The sequence below is a fragment of the Mastigoproctus giganteus genome, chromosome 9, assembly GCF_048544385.1.
Source record: "Mastigoproctus giganteus isolate SK-2022 chromosome 9, ASM4854438v1, whole genome shotgun sequence".
Taxonomy (NCBI): Eukaryota; Metazoa; Arthropoda; class Arachnida; order Uropygi; family Thelyphonidae; genus Mastigoproctus; species Mastigoproctus giganteus.
The window spans coordinates 189,072,344-189,096,180 of NC_143583.1; the positions used below are offsets into that span (position 1 = coordinate 189,072,344).

General features: G+C 37.8%; 1 protein-coding gene across 2 annotated transcripts in view; it reads right to left on the bottom strand.

Moving 5' to 3' along the window:
* The window catches only part of LOC150080962 (uncharacterized), a 103,715-nt gene that overhangs the window by 37,687 nt on the left and 42,191 nt on the right, over positions 1-23,837 (bottom strand). For both annotated transcript variants that reach the window (XM_090381250.1, XM_090381249.1), the window contains exons 4-5: positions 21,127-21,238; positions 17,220-17,282 (exon numbers count right to left, since the gene is read on the bottom strand). In XM_090381250.1, the coding sequence (XP_090237376.1) occupies positions 17,220-17,282; positions 21,127-21,238 (175 nt within the window). The remainder of the gene's footprint in view (positions 1-17,219; positions 17,283-21,126; positions 21,239-23,837) is intronic.

Genomic DNA, 23,837 nt, shown 5'->3' on the forward strand with positions numbered 1-23,837 from the left:
CCATAATTACAACAGCATCCTTGGATTCAGGGGAGATCCCCATACACTGGAGATGTGCAAATATATCCCAAATTCATAAAGGGGGATCAAAAGGTGATATAAGTAATTACAGACCTGTTAGATTAACATCTGTTCAGGGAAAATAATGGAGTCATTGGTTAAAGAAGTAATGCAGGCCCATCTGGCCAGGAATGCAATTATACTGCAGGTGCAGCATGGATTTGTGGGTGGTGCAGACAAGGCAGCCAGGAAAGCTCATAGGGTGTTGTCAATGATATACAACTTTGCTAGCAGGGATAAGGAGGTGATTATCCCATTGTATAAGGCAATGGTCAGGCCACATCTTGAATAATGCACAGAGGTCTGGAGCTCTCACCAAGGGTTCCCCTCTTAAGTGCCTATTCTCCTTGCAAGAGACTAGGTGCCTTGCTTTCTTGCATCCCTTACCACTACTATTAGTATAACAGCACTTGTCTGCTACTTACTTTAGAAGCTTGGAATTATGTTTGTTTCTATTTCAAATTATTTATAATACTCTCCCACAAAACCTGATAATATCAATGGTTGTAATGGTCATGTACTTTTGAATAATAAACATGAAAGGTAGCATTCACTCAGTATAGAGCATTAGCAACATGTATAATATTAAAATTCTATATGCTTTATGTCATGCCAAATTTGAAATAAATTTTGAAAAAAAATTTAAAAATCCAAGTGAATAATAGTAAAATATATGGATGTTTTAAAATGTTTATGCATGTAACAAGCAGAAATTTATGCACATGTGCACACTTTAAATTTTGCATGTTTAAAATATTTAATTTTTCATTAAAACTAAAAAATTACATTAAGTATTATAATCTATTAATAAAATATGAAATACTGGTATATCCCAAGCATAATTTAAAAAAAAAAAAAAAAACTTTTTCAGAAATTAGAAAGTTTCATCCCTGTCAGGGAAAGCACCACCATATTTGTAACAATTGGGGGACACTACCACTATAGGATTAACCACTGTGTTCATCCATCTATCTTCAGCAAATTTAGAAAGCAAAACTGAAATATTTATATTGAATCATTAATAAATATTAATTAAAAAATCAGGAGGCCCAATCCACATGGTATACCCCATTCATTACTCCAGGAAACAGAGTGGCCATTTATAACCACTCTTTGTCTCCTACTGTTTCACTATCTTTTTATCCTTAACAGTAACTTGTCCCTAATATCATATTGGTCATGCATTTGGTACAGTATTAAAAGCTCTACTGAAATCTAATTATGTGATGTCAAAATTACTCTTTGTGACAGCCTCATAGCTGTTAATCAGATTGGGCAGGCTTGATCCACTTTTAAGAAATCCACACAGTGACATAACTTACATTAATATCATTAATCACTTGCCAAGATCATGTTAGTTGGGTTTAGAACAACTTGCTGTACGGCAGGTCAGTGTGCACGTCAATTCAGCGTATGCAACAATTTGGTGTATCGCATAAAGACCAGAAATTAAGGCAATAAATGGAGTAAAATATTTGTTAAAAGAGAAAGACAGATGCTCAAATGGAGTAAACAAGTGGTCAGATATCATTGTGTGAAGTGGTAAATGATGTAGGTGTCTGTCTCCAACAAATCATCTAGTCAAACAATTGCTTTTTAAGTGTGGTTTGTCACAATTGTTATATTGGCTCCTGAAAAATTGCAGGAGTCAAAAATTAATGCCTTCTTTCAAAGCTGCTAGGACTAACAAAAACATTAAATTCAATGTTTCTCAACCTTTTTGTTTTTGCAGCACACTTTTAAAGGCGCTAAAATTTTGTGGCACACTGCAATCACCATTATACTCGTATATATTACACACACACACACACACACACACACACACACATATATATATATATATTTACAATATATAAATATTATATATATATAATATAAAATTATATAATATAATAATATGTAATATAAAATAATATAATAAATATTATATATATATTTACAACATATAAATATTATAATATATATATACATATATTCACAAACTGGAAGTTATTTCTGTTAGGTATACTTAATAATACACATATTACGCTTTTAATGTTCTTTTTTGAACATATATGAATTTCAGAAAATTGAAAAGGAAAGAAATTATTTAAAAGAACATACATGAAATTTAAAAGAAAATATGTAAAAAATTAACATAATTAAATATAAAAACAAGCAAATATACAATTACAGGAATTACCCAACTTATGTAAGGGTAGCGTTCCACGGAATGCTACGTATTTTCCCCATGCGTGTGCAGCACTCGCAACTGTGCTCACTGAATTGATTAAATCAAAAAAAAAAGGTTCGACAAATACGTAAATAGAATTATTTATTGTATTTATTCAATTTTTTATCTCAGGTTCAGGAAAAATTACAAAAGAGTGCAATTTAAAAAAATTTCAAGATTATAAAATTACAAAAAAAGAGAGAGATGGGCATAATGTCAGTAAGTTTTACCTCTCAAGCATCATTGCCAGAATCAACGTCTTCAGCTGATAAGTACGCTGCTGTGGAGATTTAGAAGAGGGTCGGCCGCTCAATCTTACAAAAGAACATAGTAATGGATGACTGGACGTAAATAAAGTGTTCAATGTCTAACGACCCCAGGGGTTCCTCCCATCTCCGCATCGTGTACTCTGTGAAGGCCAGAGATTTAAAAAGTGTAATTTGTATGTTAGCATTGTGTAGTGTCATGTTATGCTGTTCTTCTGACCATTTAGCTGTTGGGCCCCTAGTAGGATCCCACCTTTGCCCACACTTAGCCCCGAGGAGGCAGATCAGGCAATAGAGGAATCACTTAAATACCCTGGCAGGCCCTGCCACCTAATTTCCGAAGATTTCAGTGGCAAGGGCCTAAAAAAAATAAATAAATAAATAAAGTAAAAAAAATGTGAGAAGTAGGAGTAGAGTCTGAAGGAGGGGGAGACAGGTAGAAACATGAGGATGACAGGGAAGACAACCCCAACCAGGAGAAAAAGGGGAGCAGGGAGGGAGATTAAAAGTGAACTGGCTAGAGTGCTCCGTTCAGGTCGCCAATGTCAACTGTCAGGTAATGGTATCATTATCCTAGACAAGAAGTACAATCAGGATGCTAGCATTTAGCGTTATTTTGCCTCCTCCGGGTGTTTCTTGGGTCTTCCTTTCCTTATCAGTGGCCATTGTCTGGTGAGGTCCAGTTTAATTGCCTCTAATAGGACTAAGTCACAGGAGTTGGTCTAAGTTTCCATTTCTCAAAGAAAACCATGGTGCATCTCCAGTGGCTGTACTGGCTCCTCATTGAAGTAAGACACATCCGGTCTTGTAAGATCTCTCCTGGTAAACAAAGGTAGGTCATCAGCAAACAGTTTGATTTCACTCTCGTTGTTTCAAGTCAGTAATTGTAATAGTATATGTCAATTCTCAGTGGGTCCTGAGGGTATTGAACCATCCGGTAGGTGTTGTTATTCTCAAGATGCAATTTTAAGTCCAGAGTTTTCAAGTCCAGTGGTTTCAATTCACCATGTCTCATTGGAAGCATCATTATTTTATCAGTTCATCCAAATGGTTTGTCAATTTCTTGTCAGTTTAGAGTATAGCCATATAGTCAGTTCCATGGAGTGCATTTAAAAGGTCCATGTCGGTGTCCCTGAGCTAACAGTTTGATTCACTGTCATCGTTTCAAGTCAGTAATTTGATAGTAGTACATGTCAGTTCCCAATGGATCCCTAGAGTATGCTGTCCAGTAAGTGTTATTTTCAAGGTGCAGTTTCAAGTCCAGGGTTGTCATTTTTCAGTTGCCTCTCATTAGAAGTATTTATTTTGTTGGTCATTTATGTCAGGTCAGTTTGTCTAGGTAGTTTGTCCATTTCTGATCAGTTTAGTCATATAGTCAATTCCATGGCATGCATCAGTAAGGTCCATGCTAGTGGTCTCTGTGGATGGAAATTAATGTCCTGCGTCGGGCAAAAGGTTCCTGTGCATACTTAGTAAAAGCCTTGTACTCTTCTGGTGAGTCGAGGAGATGTGATTCCAGATTACGCAGAAGTAAGTGATTATTGTCATTAACCAGCAGCGAAGGTCCTCGTAATGGACCTTCAAAGTCAAACATAATGTGGTGCCAGGTCTCTGCCTCCCCACATGTGCAGCATGGTTCCTCAGTGATCCCAAAGTTGGTTAATTTTGCGTTGAATGATCCGTGGCTGGTCAGTAGGTAAGTTGTGAATAGTCTGGGATAGAACCAAGTTAGAGGCTTTGGATACACCCTGCCAATACTGGGCAAGAACTTTTTTGTAATTTCGCCTTTTGTTGATGCAGTTCATCGATCCTGCCATGCCTGCTGTAGATGTCTTTGGAGTCTAGTTTTCTCTGCCTTCTGATTTGCTGTTGGGTCTATGGTGTAGGGCAATCCCTTGGTAATGTAATATGCCATACTGCAGCGGATTATCTCAGGGTCCAGAGGGAGGGCCACAGCAAAGACCTGGAGAGCGTGTGTACTGGTTGTACGGCAGGCACGTGTGATGGTGAGTAGTATCAACCATTGGATTGTGTCCAATGTTCTTCGGTTTACTGTGGTTGCAGCTTTAAGGAACCAAACAGAAGCTTAAGTTATTGCAGGTAGGAATGTAGTCTTAAAATAGAGTGACAGGGTGCGCTTATTGAGTCCCCAATCCCATCTTGTAATTCTGGCAACCAGTGCAGAGCAATTCTTAATCTTTGTTCTTATGTGCTTCAAGTGGTGTTGAAATGATAGATTAGGGTTCAAGGTGACGCCAAGGTATTTTAGCTGGTTTACCAGCTTGATAGTTGTATTATCAACTTTTATCTGTGGTGTTCTCTGTAGGTTGAGGGTTCCCTTAAGTAAAATGGAGGACGTCTTGGTTGGTGAGATTTTTAAGAAGTGGGTTTGTGCCTGGTCTTATAGAATCCTCAATGCCAGGATTACCTTGGTTTCGAGCTGGGCCCTGCTGTCTGCAGCGATCGTCAAAATTAAGTCATCAGCAAAAGCCTGGGAGCTGACATCAAGATCCATAGCCAGGAACTCATCTAAAATCATGTTCCACAGGATTTGTTATTTGTTGTTGTTATTTCGTTTTTAGGAGCATTAGCAACTAAGGCCATATTGCTCCGGGGATATGCGGTGATCTTTCCGCATCCTCCATATTTGTTGGTCATGGGCTCGAACCCTGCTCTAATCAAGAAGCGTGTGCTACGCACTGCTGCTCCTGCCCACCTGGCTATGGAGGCACCTGTTCCACAGGAGCAGCCCCAGAACATACCCCTGGGGGCAGCCCATGTGAACCAGTCTGGTCAGCTTTTTGTATGGTGCAATGACATTTATTTTTCTCTGCGAGAGGTAGGACTTGTTAGGTAGAGGGGTTAACTGGGGTGTGGGCACATCTTAGCCCAGCCATGATGCTCGGCCACCAGATGGTGTTGAAAGCCAAGGCAAAATCAATAGTTATGACAAGAAAATACTTCTTGTTGCAAGTGGATGCAGAATCCAGAAGATTTCTCAGCGCTTCGATGGTGAAACATCCAGGTTTGAACCCAAATTGAGTTGGCATAGTTATATTTGCTGCTTCGTAGTGGTGGCCAATCCTTTTATGTAGTAGTCTTTCAAAGAGACTACTGACAACTGGTAACAAAGCTATTGGGCAATATGAATCCGGTACGTCGGGGGGCTTGGTGGGGTTTTTCAGGATACGTTTTATGTTTGCTGTCTTCCATTCAGTTGGAAAGGTCCTTGTTTTGAGACAGGTATTAAATAAGGTGAGGAGATTCGGTGTAGTTTCTACTATTTTTGATGATTTCTGGCTCCAGTAGATCTGGGCCAGGACATTTCCTGTTTCTAATTAAGTTGGTGGCCTGTTGTAGTTCCTCAAAGGTAAAGGGTGGTTCTTGTTCTGTCATATATGTGTTATTATCACAGTACAGATTCGGGGATGCTCCAGTAGAGTCAGGGTGGCTGGTTCTTGGAAGATTGCATCTAATATGTTATGGATTGATTGTTCCCATGTAGTAGTTAGGATTCCCTGCAGTGTCCGTGTAGTAGTAATAACCTCTCCTCTGGGAAGCTTGTTTGTGGTGACTCTGTATGCCACTCCCCATGGATCAGTATTTCCTATAGTACTGACCAAATGCTCCCAAGCTTTGCATTTGCTCTTCGTTATCAGATCTGTGTATCTATTTCTTGCATTCCTATAGTTTTCTCTGATTGCCGCAACTTCAGCAGCTGGCCACGATCGCCGCACCCTCTGAAACTGCTTCCTTCTTTCGATCACTTCGCGTCTCAAAGTCTGGATCTCTGGGGTCCCCCAGGAGCACTGCACCTGGGGCTGGGGTCTTGCATCTGATTGTTGCCTCACTGATGGTTGTGATTATCCTGGTAACTCTCTTTTGGATTTTGTTTGGATCAGACTGCAGGTTCATTGCAGCTATATGTTAGGCCACAGCTGGTGCGAGCAACTCAACAAAAGAACTCCCAGTTTGCTTTATTCACTGCAAACCATTAAGCGTCTGATTGTCCTGGTAAGGGATCATCAGATTTCATAAGTAATTACTCTGTGATCGGATGTCTTCCACGAATCTTGAACTGTCCAGTCCATGATATAGCCAGCGATGTACCCAGTTCAAATCGGGACATCAATGGTGGCCTACCACAAAGTGTTACAAAATGTAGGTAATTGGTGTGGATGACTGGACGGTGGCTTTTTTCTTTTCATCGTAGCTTTCTTTGTAGCAAGCAAGCATATCATTACCCCTCTGTTAACTTTTAAGAATCGTTTGCTGTCAGGATCCATCTTCTCAAACCTCGCCATTGCCAATGCAATTTCACAAAATGCCATTGCCATCTCTGTGGTGATGAAATGTCTTGGCTCCTCATTTGATTCATCTTGAGCTTTGTCAGCATTTTTCACTATCGCTGCCTGCAAGTCAATAAGTTCTTCGTTAGATAATTCCTTCTCTTCTTCCTCTATTAACTCCTCCACATCTTTGGCAACAACTTCCAACTGAAATAGCTCTGCAACCTTTACAATCTTATCTGTAATCTCTTTAGCATTAGCATTAGCATTAGTAGAGGCATTTGATGCAAGAAAGCAAGCTTATGCAGCATCAGCCAAAAAAAAAAAGTAACATAAATAAATAAAAATAACCACTTCCACTTCACCCCTCTGTTCGTTCGAAATACCTGTCCAGCTGAGCCTTAAACTTATTTAGGCTATCAACTTCCACGACAAGGGATGGAAGTCTGTTCCACCCACCAACCACCCGCTGGCTAAAGGCAAATTTCCGCACATCTATCCTACATCTGTCTTTCCTCAATTTGAATTTATGCCCTCTCAGGTGATTTTTCTGAGCTAGAGGAAGAATCCCATCAGCATTGAGCATGCTCAAACCATTCAAGGCTTTGTACACCTCTATCAGATCACCCCGCTGGTGCCTAGTTTCCAGACACTGTAATTTGCAAAACTTAAGCCTTTCTTCGTAAGAGAACCCCTTTGTCCCATTCACCAATCTAGTTGCCCTTCTCTGTACTCGTTCCAGCAGCTCTACATCCTTCCTGAAATGAGGCCTCCAGGCCTGTATACAGTACTCTAGGTGTGGCCTGACCATTGCCTTATACAAGGGAATAATCACCTCCTTATCCCTGCTAGAAAAATTCCTATATATCATTGACAATACACCATGAGCTACTCTTGCAGCTCGTCTGCACTGCTCAGAGAACTTAATATCTGCCTGCACCACCACCCCCAGGTCCCTTTCATTCTCTACCACTGTCAGTGTAGTACCACAGAGTTGATACGTTGCTCTGGGGTTGCTGTTTCCCATATGTAGTACTTTACATTTGTCAATGTTAAACTTCATTTGCCACCTCGAAGCCCATCTGCTCAACCTTTCCAAATCCTGTTGCAGCAGCATAGTGTCAGTAGTGTCCTTGACAACCCTGCCAACCTTCGTATCGTCTGCAAACTTGGACATTAAGCCTGATATACCATCATCAATATCATTTATAAATACAGAAAACAATAAAGGCCCCAATACTGAACCCTGAGGGACTCCACTAATAACATTAGTCCACGATGAGCAGTGTCCATTGATTACCACTCTCTGTCTTCTCCCCCTCAACCACCCCTTTATCCATAGCAGCAACTTGCCTCCAATGCCACACTGCTCCAATTTGTGCAGCAGTCTTCCATGTGCAACAGTATCAAAAGCCTTTCTAAGATCCAAGTATATAATATCAAAGTTATTCCCTGCATCCAGTTCTTTTGTGACTGCATCATAGTATCCAATCAAATTGGTCAGGCAAGACTTCCCCTTAACAAAACCATGCTGTGTCCTAGCTATAACTGAAGTCTTGTCTAGATGATCCTGCAGTGCTTCTTTCACCAGTGCCTCCATTAATTTTCCGGGAACAGAAGTTAAACTCACAGGTCTATAATTACTTGTGTCAGCCTTTGATCCCCCTTTGTGAATTGGGGTCACATTTGCACATCTCCAGTCAATGGGTACCTCCCCTGAGTCCAAGGAAGCTCTCATAATTATGGCTAAGGGTTTGCTTACCTCCTTTGCTGCCTCCTTTAATATAACTGGATAGATCCCATCCACCCCAGGTGCCTTTCTTGTGTTTATCTTCAACAATTTCTCCTCCACTTTGCTCTCAGTTATTACAAGATTCTCTAGCATACTGCTAGAGTTGAATACACCTCTGGCATTCCCCTCGCTGAATAACTCCTCATGTGTGAATGTCGATGCAAAATATTCATTTAGTTTGTTAGCTACCCGAGCAGGGTCATCAACAGTTGACCCATCGATCTCAAGTGGACCAATCTGATTCATCCCCTTCCTTCTAGAGTTTACATAAGTAAAGAACTCTTTGCTGTTTTTCTTCGCATCCCTTGCCAAGGATCTCTCGTAATCTGCCTTCGCCTGCCTAACCTCCTTTGTAACTTGGTTACAGATCAACTTGTATCTATCATAGGCGTCCGTGTCACGTGTTAATTTGTATGTATCCCATGCATTTTTCTTCTCTGCCATATGCCTCATTAGTTCATCTGACAACCATTTAGGCCTAAACCTTGAACAATATTTCTTAGTTGGTATGTAAAGCCTAGTAGCTTCCACGATAAGTTCTTTGAATGCTTCCCATTTTGAATTTGCTGTTGGCAATATCATCAGTTGATCCCACTGTATAGAATTTAAATACTGTCTCAGTCCATTGTAGTCGCCTTTACGAAAGCAATACCCCTTCCCTTTACCCCTAATGGTAGTTACCTCTTTGAGTAACTCCCACTTCAGCACACTGTGATCACTGCCACCAAGTGGTTCATTTATCTGCAGATTCTTAATGCATGAAGAATCACTACTGATAATCAAATCAAGAGTATTACTCCCTCTAGTTGCCTCCCGAACATGCTGATGTAGAAAACAATCATCCAATAAATCCACAAAAGCCTTGCTACTGTGTGAGTGACCAGCCCCCAAATTCCAGTCAATATCTGGGAAATTAAAATCCCCCATTATAAGACTCTCTGATTTACTGGCCCACTCTATTTCTCCGAACAGTTTCTTATTATACTCATCAGAGTCATTAGGCCTATAGCACACTTCTACTCTCAATTTTGATCTCCCAATGCTTATGTCACACCAAACTGACTCGACACTGCACTGTCCAGCGATGTCGACTGGCTTCACTTCCTTGGATTTTATGTGTTTTTTAACTAATAGCATAACCCCTCCTCCCTTCCTATCCTGTCTATCCTTTCTGTAGACATTGTACTCCCCAAATTCCAGTTCTGCATTTCTTATATCTGTGTGACACCACGTCTCTGAAATCCCCACAATATCTGCCTTTGATGTTTTGAGCAATACCTCAAATTCATCAAATTTATTTACTAAACTCCTAGCATTGGTGTACACACAAGTATACATGCACCTGTTCTTTTTCTTAGCTACCCTAACACAACCCATGTGTTTACTTGTACCCCAATGATTCCCAGCAGTCTCTGAAATATCCTGCATCTTATTTTCCAGGCTGCGGCTCATTCCAATAGAAGCAGTGCAAGAATCACTTTCACCTCTGCCAGTGGCTACTGATAATCTATTAGTCCTTGTATCCCCCCAATCTAGCAGTTTTCCGACCCACCTAACATTGCCTCGATAGCATCAGCAAACATTCTTGCACCCTTTCTATTTAAGTGTATCCCATCCCTGTAGAAGCAGTCTCTCCTGTTAACAAGTACAGACCAGGCTGAAAAAAATTCTACCCCTTGAGCCCTGCACAATCTTTCCAGGGCCGAATTGATTGACAGGGCTCTCATCATATACTCCCTCCTATCGTGTCTGGGCAGAATTGCAGACACTTTCAATTTCAACCCTAATTCACGGCTTTTTTTCATCAGTGACCTGTACTTGTCAAGTAATTCCGCCGGTCTCCTACTCTTAATGTCATTAGTGCCAACGTGTACAACTATATCACCTTTTGTGCCCTTAAAAGATGATATCCGCTCTACAACGTCATCAACTTTTGCCCCTGGCAGACATACCCTGGTCCTATTCCACCTATCCTTTTTACAAAGCATGTTTCCCGTTTCCCTGACAATAGAGTCACCAACAACTACTAGTTCCTTTGGGACCAGCGCATTCTGCCTTGGGGGTTGCCGCTGTGTTCCGCGATGACCAAGTGCAAGCTCTGGCATTGGTGTGGGCAGCTGAGAGCTTGATGGGCCCCTCACTTGTAATCCTTCGAGGGCATCCACCCTATCCTTCAAGCTCTCATATAGGCCCATAACAACGCTGAGTTGTCGCCTTATCTCCTTACACTCCTTGCATCGCACACACACAAAGACATCCCCCATGGCAGTATCATGTCCCATACTTGACTGCTCCGCAAACATCAAGCAAATAGTGCATCTTACAAGGCTGTGATTCAGAGGACAACTGCCCCCCTCAGTTCTCCCCTGGGCCACAGCATTCCCATTAGCTTGAGCCCTTTGCTTTGCTGCTCTGGTTTGAGTCATGATTTAGATTTACTTTCAATAAAATTTCAATTTCTGTACAAAATTAAATCCTAAACTTGTATCCAAACACAGTTATAACGCTATATTTATGTTTCAGTAACGAGTGTTATCTACGGAATATTTACGTTTCAGTAACGAGTGTTATCTACGAAATATTTACGTTTCAGTAACGAGTGTTATCTGCGAAATCCCTTTATATAACTTTCGTATCAAGTTATGTATTAATTATTTGTTTTTACTAATTATTTATGTTACGTACCTAAGTGGTTATATGTATAATTAATTATGTTAAATATAATTAATTATATTACGTTTGTAATCTAAGTCGTTATATGTATTTATTTAAACGTACAATTTAACTGCTAACGAAGTTCAACTAACGCTATCTAGTACGGTATATCGTATCACAAAGGCGGGAAAATTACGAACGGTTAGCGGAGTTGAAACACGTGGAAACCTTTACCGATACTTTTATGCAATTACAAGGCCGAGTAAAGAATAAATACACCAAATTAATCAGAAAATCACAAAATAATGTTATACTACTAAATTTAAATCAAAAGTTTTAGAAAAACAATAATTTCCAATCAATAAATAAGAAAAATCCACTTAGCGGCTTTGAAAACGACCGTCTCTAGTAGCCTCGTCAGCAGACTTCAATGATTCTTCATATGATTCGTCTTTTTTAAATCCTTTGAAGCCTTTTACATGCTGTGGGCATATTTTCTTCCATGCACCATTTAAACAACTTTTAGTAATTTCTGCCCAGGCCTTATTAATGTTTAAGATGGCGTGGTAAATATTGTAAGATTTCCAAAAGTCTCTTTAATGTAAAATATTTCTCATCATCTACTGCAGACAATGCCAGAGTAAATGTTGTGCGCAAACAGTATGCTTTTAAATTCGAAATAACACCCTGTTCCATAGGTTGGACGAGTGAAGTCATGTTTGGAGGTAGAAATATGACTCTCATGTATGAATTGAAATCATCCAGATGCATAGGATGTCCAGGAGCATTATCTAATAGAAGCAAAATCTTGAAAGGAACGTTGTCTTTACAAGTTTTTCAACCTCAGGAATGAAGCAGCATTTAAACCAATCCTCAAAGAGAGCTATTGTTATCCATGCTCTCTGGTTCGATTGGAAATGCACGGGTAGCGTGGCTTTATTGATGCCCTTAAATGCATGAGGATATCCAGAATGGTACACAAGCAGTGGTTTTAATCTCTAATCTCCGCTGCATTAGCCCCAAGCAAGAGTGTGGCCCTATCTTTTTATGCCTTGAAACCTGGCATTGTATTTTCCTCTTTGGTAATGTATGTTCGATCGAGCACTTTTTTTCCAATACAGAGCAGTGTCGTCGACATTAAAAATTTGCTGCTTTGAATAGCCACCTTCATCAATAATTTTTTCCAACACATCACAAAGTTTCTCTGCAGCTGCAGAATCTGCTCTGGTGATTTCACCACATACTTTAACGTTGGGGAAACCACCAATTGCTTGCCACGAACTTCGGTTGGGGTTCGCCATACTTGTCCTTAATATCTTTATAAATACTTGTTGCTTTTGCTTGAATGGTCATTAGACTCAGGGGCACTTGCTTCTGAATCTGATTTTCCATCCATATTATTAACAGCTATTCCATCTTCAATATAGCACCTGAACACTGTTTTGTGATCACTGCTGATCTTAAGTGCATAGTGCATTGATCCTTTGACAGTGCGCGTACAGCACACTGTCCTTTAAAATGTATTCACTGTTGAAGCAGTGAGACCTAATGCCCTTGCAATAGATGACAAACTTTGTCTTGCTTCTTACTTGCTTCTTAATCATTGTCATCTTCATTTCTAAACAATTTTGTTTCATTTCCTGGCACTACCACCCCTTGCACTTTTCATTGGTCACTTTCCCTTCGGCATTGTAAATAGAAATTAAAGAGAAGATTATGAAAATTTGTTTTTTATATGATTGAAGATTTCAGTGAAGGGGAACACATTTTACCATAATACCATAACATAAAAATCCACAGAATTCCAGTTATCGGTATTATCGCAAATGCAATAAGATCGAGTTTACTACCTGTTTATAATAGATTGCACTAACAGAAAAGCCCAATAAAACGGAAGTGCAAATTGTTTTTGTTTTACAGTCGTGACCTCAAGAAATGTGCTTTAGAAAAATATCACAAAGGCGTTCAAAATTGATTTTTATAACGGAACATATGATCTTTTAGAGAGATAACTAGCTCAGTAATACAGTAAAGTTTTCAACTTCCAAGGACTTGGAACAAATTACAAAAAAAAAAAAAAAAAAATGTGTTATTATTATTATTATTAGCTACATGGTGCAGCAAGGAAGCTTGAGGCTTATGCTGCACCAGCCAAAAAAAAAAAAAATTCCCGCATTACCTGAGAGAGAGAGAAGTAGAAGGGAATCACCAAGAAAGCAAGAAGAGAAGAATGATGATATCCAGCTCAGACCCTGGGTTTGCTAAGCCCATACTCACTAGATGTGAGCCCTTGGGGCCACATTACGATATTTTCACAATACCTCCATTTTTTTTTCCTACGGGATGCATAATACACCCTACAATGTTTTTTAAGTTTGCACTGGCCAGCAAAAACTTACATAAAGTCGAATTTCCATAAGTCGAGGAGTTCCTGTGTAACATTTAATCAGTGAGATGATTGGGTTTGATGAGAGCACACAGTTTTTTAATACGATGATTTATTATTATTATTAGCCAATATGGTGCAAGGAAGCCTTAGGCTTATTCTGCACCAGGCAAAAAAAAATTCCGGACTGAGTTACACCGAGAGAGAAATAGAAAGGAATCACCAATTTTTAATCGCCAATATTTAATCTCATCTGGAAAGGAAAACCCTGTTTCGCACAAGTAGGAAGTGGAAAATGGCAATAAAATTCTAATTGTCTTTTCCAAAATTAGTGGATATTCATTTTGAATTTTGCTAATATTAACATTATTAAAGTGAATTTCCAGTGACTGGTCACTATGGATCTCAGCCAATTCTTCTTCTTCCTCTTGCAGATTAAGTTCTAATGTTGGAAGGTTTCTTGTTGAAAATGGGTCTCTTACCCACAAATATTTTTTGGTATCAAGTGACAGAAAGTAATGGGCAATTTTTGTCTTTAACAGCTCTAATGTTTTACTTATTACATTAATTATTTTAGTATAATTTTTTTTGGCAGTCAATGGAAACATTTCTAAATATTTTTCATTTACCTATTTTTTCCATATACTCAACTTTTCTTTAAAAGTAAACAACTTGTCAGTAGAAGTAAATTTTCCTCTGGGCCTTACATATTGATATTTAATTTATTAAGCTGCACAAATAAATCTGCTAGAAAAGCTAATCTACAGCACCAAACTTCATCACTTAAATAATCACAAAATTTTGATTTCTCCAGTGAAAAAAAAATGAGCATTCCCTCATGCAACTCCAGGGGATCACATCTGGTGAGTATGTGCTTGGCACACCCAGGGTCCTGAACTGGATATCATCATTCTTCTCTTTCTTGATGATTCCATTCTACTTCTGACTCTCTCTCTCTCTCTCTCTCAGGGTAACTCAGAAATTTTTTTTTGGCTGGTGAAGCATAAGCCTCAGGCCTCCTTGCACCATATAGCTAATAATAATAATAACTCCTCTATATGCATAAGCATATTTCCTTTTGATAGCCACTGAACCTCAGTGTGCATTATTAAAATAAATTGATCAGACTTCAGTGTTCCTCGCATAATTTTCCGAAAATACGTAGTTTTGTGTTCTAGTTTCGATATAATTGACCATTTTAACTGCTTGATCAAGTATAAGTTTTAAATCTGGTATGACTGCCTTCGCTACTAGAACTTCTCTGTGTATAAAATAGTGTGTTGTAATAATATTTGAATTGAGTCGTTTTACTAAGTTTACAAATCCTTTTATAATGCTCCTGTCATCGGGGGAGCACTGTGGGTACAAATGTGGTGATATTATGGAAATCGTGGCTGACACACGATTTCCATAATACACCACACTTTTGCAAATAATTATTCATTATTTTGAAAACATCTTGGCCGTTGTTCTTTCAGTGAGTTCTTTACAACAACAACAACAAAAAAAAAAAATGAATAATTGTGTCGTTTTCGATAAACCTAACAAATGCTATTAATTGGCCTTTCCCGCTAATATCTGTAGAATTATCTACTTGCAATGCAAAAAGTCGCACAAAATTATCAATATGCTGAACAGCTTGTTCTTCAATATCATCGGACATTTCTTTTATGCTGCTGCTGCTGATTGTGTTGCTCAAGAGTGGTACCGTCATTATTTTTTGACCAGCTTCCTCTCCCAAAATACTTTTCACAATTACACAACATGCTGGTAAAATCAGACTTTCTGCAATCAGGTGAGATTTTTCTATTATTATTTTATTTTTTTTTGCCACCAGTTTGGCTACTAAATAGTTGCCAAACTATTTAGTAGTTTGGCAACTATTTAGTAGCCAAACTGGTGAGCTTTATCAGATATTTTAGACATACTATAAAATTCTGTACTTTGTTTTCTAGTAGAGGCCTGCAGTCTTTTAAAGTATTCTATAGTTTTGGATGATGAATTCTTGTGTTTTGTAGAAAAATTAAGCTGCAACTTACTCGGCACCATTGATTCATTTGACAATTTTAAACCACATACCAGACTTAAAGGTAGAGGACAATCTTGGGTACCAGTATATGAAAATCCCATTACCAAATAGTCATCATCATATTTACGACAACATGTTTTCGCTAATAATTTCTAAAAAAAATTAAAAGTTACTTCTAGAATGTACTAATACAGTTAACTGAAAATACCTGTTCTATACGAATTAACTGAAGATGAAGTTTTAGAGATATAAAAACACAAAAAGTACTTTTAAAACACAAAAGAAATTTCTTACTATGCTGCTTACAAGTTGCACTTATAGAACTGCAGGGTGCCTGGGAGAGTCTCTCAAATGATAAGAATGGCTGAATAAAGGTGAACAGATCTACTAATAGGAATCAAAATGTGACGTCACTCGCAGCCCACTCGCAGCCCACTGGAATGGGCTGCGATTGGTGCAGCGTAAATAAACAATTTTTTTTATTTGAATTAATTTTTATTATAAAACTTGGATTTATTAATTTTTTTTATTTACATTTTCCGCGGCACACCTAAAGCATACTTGCAGCACACTAATGAGACGCAGCACACAGGTTGAGAAACACTGCGTTAATTAAAATTAATAACATGTTAATTATTTTTGACTGCATGGTGACAGCCGATAAAGACATGGTATTATCACCAAATAATTTACACAAACATAGAAAATTTACACAAAGAAATTGAGCTTCTCAATATCTTTGTTTTCAAATGGTCTGAATACTCCAGGGGATTTACTCAATCCCACAGGTACCTACTAGTGGGTTAAGGTAACTCACTTGTAGGTACCTGTGGGATTGAGTACCTACTAGTGGGTTAGGGTAACTCACTTCTACATCTGCATATTTTCCTTTTGCAGATAAAAAATAATTAATAACATAAAAAGGGCGAATTACTAAGAAAGCTTCGCCCATTCTGATATGTATATTAAATAAGACTTGACCCAGAACACTAAGAAAATGTGTAAAAAAATAAAAGCCAACCACAAATTAAACTAATTGCAAGAAGTGGACTAAAACCTATTAAAGTTCCATTTGCTTCATCAGTGTACAGTGAAATCTAATCCTGATTGTTAGCTGGTAGAAAACAGACATTACTAACAGATATATATATATAAACAGACCTTCAATTTTGAATTTAAATATCATAAAGTTGACTTAAATAAAAGCTTTGCTTTTGATTTTAGTAATTGACACAAAAGTAACTAAAAAGCTCTTGAGCTACCTAAATATTATTTAACTTAATTATAATCACATTCAGAGAATCAATTTCAATATTCAGTAATGTTATTCAGTGAACAAGTTTTGCACCATATTAAAATGAATCATTTTTCACACACAAAAAATAAATAATTTTTTTTTTTTTAATTGAATTTAAAAATAACTGATTTTTAGGTCCTCCAAGTTGGTGGGATGCCAAATAAGGGGTTTGGTAACCATAGATAAATTTCATAAAATGCTTCATGTATACAATTATAAAAACAGACACATACTTGCAGCTGCTTAACTTCTTGTTTTAGCTTTCCAGCTGATGTTTCTGCTTTGACTGCTCGTTCCTAGTGGCAAAAAAAAAAAAAAATACCTTATTAACGTTACCTTAGTCTATAAAACTTACACATTGTATATACCAGCATTCGCGAAAGCTATAAACTGATTAATTTTTTTTTAAGACTAAACATTTGAACTAGAGTTGGCCAATTGGTCAACTGATTTCCCCCACCACACAAGTCAAAAATTGACCACAATTTTTCTTTAATTCAACAATGTTAATCGAAATGTGTCTATAATTCACTTCAAAGCATAACGCATGACATAGCTATGTCCTGCTTTTAATTTAGAGCATTGCTACTCAGTAACGTATTTCCCTATACATTTTAGCATGTTGCTTGTTGTGTACATTTTTGCTATATTATTGGCTGTGCTAATGTCAATTTGACTCTCAAAATTATATGCTTATAGCATGATCAGATAAGAATATTCCTCCCTGATTTTTTCCTATAAAACTACAAGTACTATAAAACTAAACTGTCACATTGATATTCACGATTTTTATATATTTAAAAAAAAAAGCTATTGTAATCTAGTTCTTAGTAAGGGCAGATTTTTAAACCCAACATTCAGAAACTTATAACTAGGCAATAAATAAATATTTTTCTAAAGTTTTTTTTTTTTTTTTCTGATATCATATCAGAAAGAAAATGCTAAAATTGTTTTGAAAAAATTAAATACCTATTAGTATTAGTAATGGCCATATGGTGCAAGGAAATGCAATGGATTAAAGCAAAGCTACCACTTTTCTGACCATCCCTGAAGTCTATCTAGGTCACTCTGTAGAAGCTCTGGTTGGCAGTGATCATTAACTACTCTACCAATCTTTACATCATCTGTAAATTTAGACAACATGCCCTGTATCCCTTCATCGAAGTCATTTAAGAAAATCAAAAACAATAGTGGTCCCGATACTGATCCCTGGAGAACCCCACTTCTTACCTTAACCCATTCCTACATTAACAGTTGTAGGGAATTTGCAAAACCAATTCCAAGCTCTATTTTCTTTTTCCTGTTTAGTGTGTGCACAATTCTGATTCTACCAGTAGCTTCTGTGTTTGTGTCTCCCCTGGAACAGTTAACAAAGATAATAAAAATTAATAACAACGTAATCCACAATGCCAGTACCTAACAAACAGACAATGTTTTGCTATTATGTCATCAGGCTTTGAGATTGTGACTGGTATGAGATGACTGGATGTACAGATCCCAACTGCCCCTGTGCCAGTTTCAACCTCACAGCCTGATGACATCTTATTGCTGAATACTACAGTCCCGAAAAAACTTCTCACATTTTCTTCCGTCTACAAACCCTTAACCGTTACCCCCAGCAGAGCATTGGAACGATGGGAGTCAGAGGTGAATATCCTCATCAATAGTTGGCTCAAACAGGGGAAGATAACACAGTCAAACCGTAATCACCTCTGTGCCTCCGGGTGTCAGATCCCATGGTTTTACGGCCTGCCGAAGGTACACAAAGAAGACACCACTAAAACCAATTGTATCCTGCTGTGGATCACCAACTTACGAGTTGTCTAAGTTTGTGTCGAGGCTTCTTTCTCCTCTAGTTGGCAAGACCACCTACACCGTCTCCAACAGTATTGAGTTCATAGAAAGGATCCGCACTATATCCATCTCACAAGATCAAGTCATGGCATCGTTCGATGTAATATCACTCTTTACCTCCATCCCAGTGGAACTTGCCATCTCTTGTGCAAAACAACTCTTGGACAATGATGAAACCCTTAGCAACAGAACCAGACTAACACCTGATGACATTTACACCGCCCTCAGACTGTGCTGAACAGGGGGTGCAATCATATTTAGCGACTCAATTTACCAGCAGGTGCATGGAACAGCCATGGGTTCCCCTGTCAGTTCGGTCACGGCAAACATCGTGATGGAGGAGTTAGAGGGACGTGCGTTTACACACGCACCAGATCACATCGCCTTTTGGTGTCGCTATGTAGACGATGTGTTCGTAGTTATCCCTAGAGACTCAGGTCAGCGAATCCTAACCCACCTCAACTCACTATCGCCCTTCATAAAATTCATGATTGAGCTGGAGTCGAACAACACCATACCATACCATACCATACCTAGATACCCTCATCTGGCGCGAAGACACATGCTTGAAGACGACAGTTTATCGTAAACCTATGTGTGCTGGCCAATTTACCAACTTCCGGTCAGCACACGCACGGGGTCACCTCCTCACTACTGCCCGAACCTTGCTAACTCGCGCCTGGACACACTCTAGCTCTGCAGGTGAATGATGCACAGAGATCACCAGGGTCAAGGTGGACCTTGCGAGGTGTGGCTATCCCATCGACATCCTTGACAGGTGTGACCTACAGGCACGCGACAACATGGCAACCAACAGTAACATCAACAGTGGTGAGTCATCCACGAGGGCATTTATCCCATACTACCCCAACCTGTCACAACAGATCGGTAGAATCCTAAAATCACATGGGATAAAGTGCATCCAACTCCCAGGCAAGAAACTGCGTTCTCTCATTTCCAACGTGAAAACACCTGTCCCCACCCTTCTGCAGTGCGGTTTGGTCTATCGCATCTCTTGCCGTGACTGCACTAGCTGCTACTTTGGAGAGACTGGACGTCGGCTCGAGAAACGTCTCTCAGAACATAAATGGGCGATCCGTTTGGCAGATGTGGAACACTCAGCTATTGCCGAGCATGTCTGGACAACCCACCACGACATTGACCCACACCGCGCGTGGTTGTGGACAGGTCCCACCATTACCTACGGCGCACCTGGTTGGAATCGTTAAACATAAAATGCTCGGATACCTCTTTGAACAGGAACAGTGGTTGTCAAGTTAACCCCATCATAGAAGCAATAATTCTGTCCATAGACAAACGCTGGCCGCGTCACCACCATACGTCACAGCCAGAAACTTCAACCTCAAACAATTAGCCACGCGCCTCACGCACCAACTTGGCAGTGCACATCTCCATTCTAACTGTCATTTAATGTTTAACTGAAGAAGGCTGTCTACCCAGCCGAAAGCTCTTTTGTATACTAACCGTTCTCTATACGTATATTCTAGTATTAACCATTCTGAGGAATTATAATTTTTTCATTTCAATAATGGACTAACTATACTCATGTCTACCCTTAACAAATTCTACAATCTGATACCAGTGATATCTCTGAGAATTACATTCCTGATCTGCACATAGACATCACAGAAACTAATTTCTTTTTCTTTTTTTTACTGATTGGCTTTTATCTGTATGATATTGTAAATACACAATGGCCTTGCCAAAAGTTGGCCAGGGCTGCCTAATACAATAAATATTTAAAAAGAAAAAAAAAAATGACCTTATAACCATTGCAATAAATATACATAACATTCACAAGTGGTTTACAATGTCTTTTAATTACCAATATAATTTGTTATGGAAAACCATATATTGTTCCCCTTTAAAAATTATTTTTAAAATAATTCAAAGCAAGACCCTTGCTATTCAAATTGCTATATTTTCAGTTTAAATACTTTCCGTTTATATACTTATTGCTTTAAAAGCCCTTTGTGTTTTAGTGCTATTATTTACTTTACAGTTTTTATCCTCCTTTTATTGCTTATTTATATTTATTTACTGAACTGAATAACACTAAGCTTCTATAAATTCACATTTCTAGTGTCAGAAAATTTCTTTTTGCTTCTCAATGCTCAACCTGTCTACAATACTAAGTTTTCTAAAATCTATATCTGAAGAAATGGCATTTAAAATCACAATTAAACCAATACATTACTAGCGATAATCCGTAAAAAAAGAAGAAAAAAAATTATTTCTAATATTTCACATTAGAAATTAACTTACTGTGGTAATCTGTAAGTTTAATTCTACTTGTTGTACCATCCTTTCAAGTGATGCTGTTTCTTCAGCTTCTTTCTTTCCTAACTGTTTCAATTCTTCATTTAGATATAGTATTCTGCAAAAAATTAAATTAAGCACATTTCAAGACATAACACTTGAATATATTAAAATAATATTTAAATATTTTTTTAATTAGTAAATATTTTCAAGATTATAAAATGCTTAATAAAAACTGAACATAAAATTAACACAATAATTTCAGTGATAAATTTTTTTCATTTATTTATCATATCTCATTCTGACACCATCAGTTTATCAACAAGGTGTCTTATCTGAGGCAAACATGGCCTGAATCTGGAGTCAAACTTCAGAAATGTGGAAAGTTACTATAGTGATGTTAATATGAATTTATTAGTTCTGAATGATGCCTCTCAAGGCTCTCCCTGCCCCCCATCATGATAGTCTTTCTCTCTTTTTTTTTTTCATTTAGCACTGGAAGCAATCCCTTTGCAGTATTTCAACTTTCATTATTTTAATAGGGGAATTATAATAAATTACACATAATAATGTGTTTTTACTCTTGAGCTATACTGCATGTTGCTGAAATTTCCTATTAGTTTTTAAAAATAAAAGAACTTGTCAATGTTAAGCGTTATCACCTATGATTTGCAATAGGGTCAGAGAGGCCTGCATATTTATAGGGAGACAAAGTGGTTTATCATGTCACATGATGCAGTGGATGTTCGATAAGAAACTTTCTTATAAAAACAGTTTCTTATAGACCATCCACTGCATGTATAAGAAACAGCACCCAATTCAGTTTCTGTTTTGGAGCCATCTATATATATTTGATAATCTGGAAAACTCTGATGCATGCACCTGTTTAATGTGCAAGTTTGCCAGGGCAGTTTTTTTCCAACTGGTGAAAGTAAACATTACAATTTGAAGTAAAAGTCTGCCATAGTGAGTTGGCCAGATGAATCCAACTGTGTATAACCTCACCAAATGATAAGGTTATACACAGTTACATAAATCTACTTTCAACTGTGTTCAGCAAATCTTTTGTAACAATTATCTTGATTGAAAACGAGTAGCACTAAGGACTGAACCCTGAGGGAATCCTTCTTCTTGAATGTATATTTGTGACAGATAATTTTTATATTTCATTTAAAAGATTCTGTGACTCAGAAAACTTTTAATTAAAATTGGTAAACATTCTTGCAAACCATAGCATCTAATTATGAAGATCCTGCAGAATGCCATGTTGCCAGATAATAACAACAGCCTTTTCTATATTAAGACAAATCATAATTAGATGCTCATTGCAAAATAAAGTACAGTAAACCCTCAATTTAACGGACTAATAGGGGAGAAGAGGTGTCCGTTAATGCCGAAAGTCCATTAAATCGAATGTAACCTGGAGAGGCATTTTTTTATTGTTCTTAATGTAAAAAAAAAAAAAAAAGCTTCAATACAATATACAATACTGTACAATATAAAATTATTAAATTATAATAAAGAATATGTAATATTGTTTTAAATATAAAAATGTTGCAATTTAGCCTTTGATTTATGGATATCAGAAACTTTTTTTATGCTGCAAATTTCACAGACGTGCTACTGAGATGCCTTGTTCTAATTTCTCAATTTGCTCTAATTTCTATGCCACACACACTTTCTTTTAACTCCTCTATCACTTGATGCCATTTTAAATTGTATCACAAAATTACTTAATAAATAGTCACAATTCAGAAATCACAGAAACACTCTATATACAACCTGACCGCATGATAGCTTGAGGCAGACTGAGACCGAAACAAAGCAAGTTGGTAGACCTGCAGTTTAGTATCAGCTCACAAGTCACCGCCTGCTCTTATCTGTTATCTGGGAAAACAGCTATTTGAACACGTTTTCAGAAAGAATAAAAAACAATTTCCTGACAACAATTTCCCGAATTTGATTATAAAAATAAGAGTAGGTAATTATTAAAACAATAATAGAAATAGGTAATTATTATTCATTTTTAATTAATAATAACACTGAAGTTTTGTATAAGATTCAGTTTAACTATTTCAAACAATATTCAAATATATGTATATCACATGACAGTAGTGGGCGGATTTGCTAATACCGTCATCCATAGTTCATTATTCGTCTATATAATCTGGTTAAGATTACTTTTTGTCAGTGCTGTGGCTTTGCACTGGAGTGCTTGTATCTGTCCTATTTTTAATTTTTTCTGCATCAGGACCACCGCTATTCAAGTCCTCTGCATTGGCGGTTCAATCTGGGGATCGGGTGGCAGACTGATCTTTTGACTGACTCGCCTTTGCGGCAATTTGTCTAGCGATCGAAATGCAGCGATTCCCTGACAATTATTCGCCTTGTGGTCCTCTGTTCAGATGGGGTGTAACAGTCAGTCTATTTTTGGTTTATTTTTGTTTTATTTTATTGTAGTTGGTTTACATCTCTGCTGGTGATATTTCACATAAATTTGGACTTGGTGCCCGTCAGAGAGGGTGCAATTAAATTTCTATTTAATTGGCATTCAAAATTTAATTGATTATTATTTTTGCATTTAGATTTTCTAAATTATCTTGGAGAGTTTCTGCTGCAATATTTTTACTTTTGTTACCCTTCTCTTCCCTCCCTAATGATTTGATCGTTATGTTTAATTTTGACTATTTTCGCTCTTCTGTCTTGCCATGCTGCTG